The sequence below is a fragment of the Anarrhichthys ocellatus genome, unplaced genomic scaffold, assembly GCF_004355925.1.
Source record: "Anarrhichthys ocellatus isolate YVR2014 unplaced genomic scaffold, GSC_Weel_1.0 scaffold110, whole genome shotgun sequence".
Classification (NCBI taxonomy): domain Eukaryota; kingdom Metazoa; phylum Chordata; class Actinopteri; order Perciformes; family Anarhichadidae; genus Anarrhichthys; species Anarrhichthys ocellatus.
This window is the reverse complement of record NW_022280140.1, coordinates 590,894-598,196: the sequence shown is the minus strand read 5'-3', so window position 1 is coordinate 598,196 and position 7,303 is coordinate 590,894. Positions and strand designations below refer to the sequence as shown.

The 7,303-nt window shown below is 42.9% G+C and overlaps 1 protein-coding gene across 1 annotated transcript; it reads left to right on the top strand.

Moving 5' to 3' along the window:
• The first annotated feature begins 348 nt into the window (after positions 1–348).
• On the top strand, positions 349–7,060 carry LOC116399393 (voltage-dependent calcium channel gamma-6 subunit-like). Its single transcript, XM_031876525.1, has 6 exons — positions 349–567; positions 1,441–1,551; positions 2,263–2,371; positions 4,166–4,240; positions 5,835–5,972; positions 6,115–7,060. Exons 1-6 carry the CDS (start codon positions 364–366, stop codon positions 6,333–6,335), a joined length of 858 nt encoding a protein of 285 aa, XP_031732385.1. The 5' UTR covers positions 349–363; the 3' UTR covers positions 6,336–7,060.
• Positions 7,061–7,303: the final 243 nt, after the last annotated feature.

The window sequence follows — 7,303 nt, the reverse complement described above, 5'->3', positions numbered from 1 at the left end:
AGGCTGATTCCTGCCTTTGTCTGCTAAACTTTTCTTCTACTTTTGTATTATACTTTTTTTCGCTGTTAGTTCTTATCTCATAGTATTTTTCTTTTCTTGGTTCATCTCTCTACCTCTTCCTGTGCTTCTCCTTACTTTATGTCAGATACACCTGTTTGACATCATCTTACTTTAATACTGTCTCAGGTGTTTTTTCCTGTTCACTTTATGGGCACAAACTGAGAATACACAACAGATCTCCTCTGTTTTTGTTCCTGTCTTCAATTTTTCTATTGATAAAGTTTCAACCATCCGTGTCGAGGGCCAAGCTCACCGAACTGAATCCCACTCGGCTGTCTTAGTTGTTTTTTATTTTGTCACAACATGTGGTCTACCTTTTTTGTGACCGATGAAGAGGGCCGTACTATTGGTCCGGCGGGGCCAGGAGCGGTGGCTGCACCGGGAGGAGCACCGCAGGGTGCGGGAGGCATGTCCGGCCTTATGGCTGGACGCAGTACATTTGGGGGGAACAAGCGGCGCAGGACGACGTCAACAGGACACACCATGAGTGAGGCTCAGGAAGGGAAGGTGACTGGCTTCATACTGTGTGAATGTGTATTCTCCCCCAGGCTGTATGAAAGTACTCTGGAGCTAATGGAACCAATCAGTCATAAAGCTGCCTTTTCAACTGAAATCAGGCTTGTCCACAGATCGTGGACAATCCAAAAGAGCAGGTCTAAAGTTAACAAATAAGTAAATGCAAAATGCCAAGTGCAGTCCTTTAAGATTACGGAAATAAAATGTTATGTAACCATAAGAACCATGACAGTAATCTGCAGGTGGGAAATGATTGGTCAAAGATGACCTAGCCAGCCTGAACCACACATATTCAAATGATTGAGGAGCTGAATTCCCTACCCGAATACTCTAAACCTAATGCATACCAGACAAAAAGTCCCTACTCAAAAAAAATCTTCACTCTCAACATCTCCACACAGAAGTGCAAAAGCCCACCTACACATCTCAACTGCGTGTTTGGGGGTTGATCTTTCATCTGTGGAGGACATTAAAAACAACATTCAGAGATTGTTCTTTCCCTTTGGTGTTGTAAATTTCCTCCCTGAACATTAGCGTTTCTAAATTACCTAGCTCCATTGTTCTCTTTGAGTGTATAAGCTTCCCATGTCCATCCCCTATGTACTGAACTCCCACAGACATTAAATGATGCAAAGAGCATGGTTGTTGTAAGTGCAGAGGAAATGGACATGATTTCATGAAATCACCTCAACTTGGAGTAAATTCAGATAAAACTTATATATGAAAAAACAGCCAGACATGGTTACTACTATGTGCATGTAAGCTTGTTCTTGTCAGGTCTTTCAATTTCTTTGTGATTTGATTTAGTATTTCAGTTATGATTTTAACACTACCTCACTGTTTTGTATTGTGTTCTGGTATCAGATCAAGTTGGCTTTCTTCGTGGCCATCGTGGGCGTCGTCCTGACAGTCCTTGGGATGGGGACAGAGTTCTGGGTGGAGCTGTCACCTCCTAAGAGTTTCTACAACAACCAGGTGTAATATTCAAATTAGAAAACAGGGCAGGAGCTTTTCTACATATAACTTCTAGTAATATTGTTTTCTGAAGTACTAAAAGACATGGCGACAACACCCACAACTAAACAGGGATTTCCCGATGGAAACAAATCTGTTTGGTGTCTCAATCTAAACACTTCGATGGATGGAAATAAATGACATCACTATTGCGTATTTTAAGAAGAACATGCAGGCGATAGCACATATCCCACCCATGCTGGCATTCCTTCACTGGCTCCTTGTGTGTTTCAGTGCGTTTTTATTGATTTTCAGGATTTTGTTGTTTACCTGCTTATCTCTCCAACCTTTTCCAACTTACTTCCCTTTAAGGTCACTCAGGTCAGTTGACTAGTTGCTACTAGTTGTCCCCAGATCACGGTTGAAGCACAGGGGAGAGACTAGACTTTTGCAGTGGAAGCCCCCAAACTCTGGAACCAGTTGCCTTTGTTATACTAGGCTGGCCCCAAAACTGCCCATTTTTAAATCCTGTCTTAAAACACAATTTTCATTCTCTAGCTTTCACTACATTATTGTCATCTATGTCTGTTGTGTTTTCACTGTATTCTTTTTATAGTTTTTGTTATATTTTTTATTGTACAGCAATTTGGTCAACTGTTGTTTTTAAATGTGCTGCATGAATACATTTGGATTGTAAAAATCTCTCAGATCTTTGTTCTCTTCTTTTTGCAGACATGTCTGACAGCTCACTACGGCCTGTGGAAGGGCTGCACAAAGACCTTGTGGGTGTCTGATATTGACCCAGAGAGAGAGAGCTGTGGACCTGCTGAGCTACCTGGAGGTGACTCACAGATCTACTGACTGGTTGGGTGTCTGTCTAACCTTTATGATATCTGACTGGTCTGTGTGAGTGTTGGGAGTTTTAAGATGATGATTGACGGACCAACTGGCCGACTGGACGTTTGTCAAACTCTCGAGCCTGTTGGACAGCTCAGTTTGGGGAAGCGAGATAGCATGAATGAGAGGTCTAGCTGAGTCTCTGGCAAGACAAATAATGCTTGGCTCACTGTTTGATGGCTGTCTGGATGAATACTCTGGCTGACTAACTGCCTGAGTCATTGTTACATAGTCTGAGTAAAAGAGCAAGTCAGTCAAGTTGCTTTTGGGTCAAGTGAAAGGTGACATCATTTGGATTTTGGACCTCAGTTCACGGGCAACAATCTTCAGTTTTCTGGTTTGAGTTTCTCTTTTTTTTTTACATGATTTGAACCTCCCATACAGTTTGTTAAAAGCATGGTGCATCTCATAGAGAGAGTAAGGGTAAACACGTGCGCTGGTATCAATATGCCGAGGGCCTTAGACCGGTCGGTATAGTAAAAATATAAAAATGTAGTTAGTTAATAACCAAGTTCTCATTACAGGTTGAAGAACAGCTAATGGAAATAATGAAGGACTGTGGGTTGAAAATGCCATTTGGATGTCTAACTTTACATGTGTTGAAAAGATTATTACAGCTTTTTGCTGAATCCCTCCACTTTCCATGACTCGCCTGTATGCGCTCTCCTTTTGAAGAATGACTCACTTAGAGAGCAAAACAGAGAAAAGTCCACCAGAAGTTGTGTGTGTGTGTTCGTCATCGGTTTCAGACAGGATGCCTGTTTAATCTTCATCAAAACGACTGGGACTGATTCACAGGGTTACTTACTTAGTGGTTCACAGGGTTGCAGGTTCCCCGGGACTTTCTAACATGCAAAGAGATAGTCATAGGTTGTTGGTTCCCTGTCATTGACTATACACGACTAGTCTACATTATTGGCCTGGTTTCCTGGGTGAAAGATCGTCTTTTGTTTGGCCCATCCATCACCACCCCCACCTGGCTTGTGTGGGCATTTGCAGTCTGGTTCATGATTACGTTCAAGTTAATTCTTGGGATATCTATGAATTACAGCACATTTTGTTTTTAGAGATATTGCTACAAAACGCTGGATGAGAACAGCCCAAAATATTACACATTGTTACTGCAAGTGTTTATTCCAGACGCCCATGATGGAACAACATGAAACATGTCTTCCTTAATTGATAAAGACTAACAAAGAGGAAAGTCCAATTATTGTCAGCCTGCCCTGTTGCAGAGACCCCTTCATTTGTTGATGGGTTTAGACATTTTGTCAATGTGATTTGAGTGCAGCTCCTCTCAGTGCTGTTACGCCGATAGCTGTTGTGTAGAAGAGAACAACCAAGAACTCACTGAGGATGTAGCTTTGATCACACTAATTAAGAGTGATGTGTGTGCGTGTTTTGCTTGCTCGTGTGTGCAAATGTGCGAGGAAACAGATAGGTGTCAAATTCCCTTCGATGGCCCAACTCCAATTACTGTAACACATCATCAGGACGGCGGAATGCTAATTGCGCGGAAAGCATTGGACTGTCACCTTGAGCTTGTCATTGTCGTTCACGGCTGATTATGCTTGATGGAGAATTGTACAAACTAAAGGGCTGAGAGAGAGATATGGCTGCTTGAATGTCAATGAGATGTTCATCAAGATCGTCTGCAGCTAAGGCAGGTTATGTTTACGTTTCTCTCGTTTAACAGTGGCTGTTTCTCTTCCTCCATTTTGTTTTGGTCCTCCTGCAGAATCAAACTGCACCTACTTCAAGTTTTTCACCACGGGGGAAAATGCTGTGATGTTTCAGAAGACAACAACGAAAAGTGAGTCATGCACCTCTTTCGGCTCTCGTGGCCTCTCTGAACCGCTGTCCCACCTTACCCGCCCACTCCCTGCTTTCTTTATCCCTTTTCTTCTCCTCCATCTCTCCCTCTCTCCCCGCACCCCTTCATCTCCCTCTACTGATGCTCTTTCTTTATTCCTCAGTCGCCTGTCCGTCATCCGCCCCTGTCTTTCTGTGTCCTTTCCTTTTTCTCTCTATTTCCCTTCACCTCTTCGCTGCACTCGTTCAGGTTGGCCATTGTCTTCTCTGTGAGTGTTTGAAATCTATTCCACCCACGCTGAGTTCAAGTGTCTCCGAGCAGTCGTCTAACCTCTCATTTCACTGGCAGCTCCATAATGTGTTAAGATCACAGAGTGCCATACGCTGAATGAACGACAGACGTACATTTAAATCTCATTGTGCGCTGGTGCCACATCACTGTCAGGCTATAGTGATTCAATAAATACAGCCATGAGTGTATAACACCGTACTAGAACCGGGATTTTAGATTGCACATTTGTTACTTCATTTAAATCTTTCTTCATGATGAATATGAATATGAAGTGGAATCATAAAGCAACAAAAATCTTCACGCTTCCAAAATGATCCTCTCAAAAACCTGAGCAAACACAAAATCTTATGCTCCTAAAATCTGAGCGTAAGCAGCAAGCATGGCTGTCATTATGGGTCGATATCTTTTACACTTTTATGTTGGTTGGATCAACCAATATTGAGTTTGATTGCTTAGATTTGGGAGGTTTGTGCATCAGCTCCATGGCCTATGCTTACCCATAATGCCTTTCTCCGCGCAGGTCCACAGAGATGTTTATATATATCTTTGCAGATGTCTCGCACTTGCAATCAGCCTCCTTCAGACTGAAAATATCACTACATGAGGAAAAAAAGAGGGCAAGAGAAGATGAAATACAATAAAGTTTTATAAACGGGATTCAGAGCATTAATATAGCAGCAAACAAGTATTTTCAAAGTTAAGATAAAGTAGAGTAATGTCTACCTTAGCAGTGGATGAAGTCTCCCTCTCTGTGTTTTGCTCTGTCAGCACTGTTGCCGTTATTTCCACTGTTAGCACTTTTAGCACCGTTAGCTGCCAGTTGCCGGCTCAGCCGTCTCCATGTTGAGAGTCATGTGGAGACAATCGCTCAATCGTAGATAAGCTCTGAATTCCGTATAGAGAACCTTTGAGAAATATATCCAAGAGTTTTCAGGTTGGTCAAATGCCCAAAAAGTGCACAGCTTGCAATATTCTGAGACAAGATTTTACAGTTATGAAGTTTTTCAACTGTTAACGCAGTGGCAATCTTTTTTTCCAGCCTAAAAATTAACAGTTAATGTTGATGTTGAATTACGTTGCGGCAGGTTTTTGGGGGTTTTTCTTTCTAAAAACCAGTATACATAGTTATATCTGTTTTCCATAATACCTTTGACATGATGATCTGTCCCTGTTAAACATGAAAATATATCAAAAGTACTTAAAAGCCCTTTGATTTGCCTCACCAATCCAGTTCCAAAAACAAGTTTTCCTAATATTGTAAATGTCATCGTGATAACAGCACTGCTCTCCTTTCTCTGTGCAGATCTGAATGTAGCGGCAGCCATGTTGGCCCTGTTCAGCCTGTTCCTGATGGTGATGGGGGCCATATGCATAACCATGTCTCTCAGTAAAGAGATAGTCTTCTTCCTCAAGCCAGCATCCGTCTGCTTTATTCTGTCAGGTCGGTAGAGGCAACAACACACCGGGCAACTTTTGGGCTTTCAGTGCATCTTTCTTGATTAGTGGAGATTGCTAGAGGTTGATAATTGTAGTCTCATGTTAAGACAGTGTTCCAACAGTGATGTCCAATGTCTCTTCCACAGGTCTCCTGGTGCTTGTCACACTGATGGTTTTTCACCAGTCCGTCCTGGCCCTCCTGGCCAGCGACCACACGGTTCCTCTCCACCACGAGCTGTCCTGGTCGGTGTCGTGCATCGGCTGTGCGGGTGCCGTCCTCATCGTGGGGGGGATCCTCTTCCTGCTGCTGGCGCTGCCCTACAGCCCCTGGCAGAGGTGTCTCCCTCAGAAGGACAGCAGCAGTTAGTGGCCCGGAGGTGGTGTTGCACTTTTGTTTTATGAGGAAGCAGGGTGCAGGGGGACGTGGGTGTTTCTCAAAGACGTCTTAGCAAAGAGATTGCTTTTCATGTGAACTCATGTGAATCTTGTCATTACCATAATCTTGTTCTGTCCCAAAGAAATTTATCTTTTTTAAATAATTGTTTCCCAGTGACTCATTTTGGATCCCCATGAAATATTGTTGAGGTTTATTGTTCACCAACATGGACACAGCTCAAAGTGCTAAAAGCTGCAATGTTACGTTGCAGTAAAATACCCCCTTCAGTGTAATCAAGTGTGTCAATCTTAATGCTCAGATGTGGTTGGGAAACAGCCCTGTATTGTCTTACTATCTTGCAAGGTTTGGAGGCAATTTACTGTTTGTTCATTTATTAAATTACTGCAATTAGTCCTTTGCAACTTAACCTATTTTATTGAACTATTCAACAAATTTGACATGAACTTATTGCCTAAACTGAAACAGTTCACAAAAAAAACGCTGTTTTAAATAGCGTAGAAGGGAAATTAAGTAGTTAATGGCAGCGCTAGTTCTCGGCTAAACTAAATGCTAACATGTTTATGGAACATATCACATTGATGAATATCAATATTTTGGTTACTTAATTCATGGACCCTGATTTAAAGTTACTACCAGGAACTTTCACTTTGTGTTGATTGTGGCGGTCCCTGTGGACAAAAGCTGTAGTGTTTCCGAGCACCAGTTTCCCTTCAGAAAACCTCTCATTCTACTGCAGCAGGGTCTGACAGTCGGCCCCGCTCAGTCTTGGTTCTGGTTCTCCTATGCCTCCCTTCCCTCCAGCGGGCCCAGCAACACGGCCTGGCTCACAGAGCGGAGCAGCAAGCTGAAGTTCTGCTCCTGGCTGGAGGAGGAGACGCTGCTAAATCTCCTCCTCCCACCACAGCTACCGACCGCAGGTCAAAGGCGACAGCAAAGCA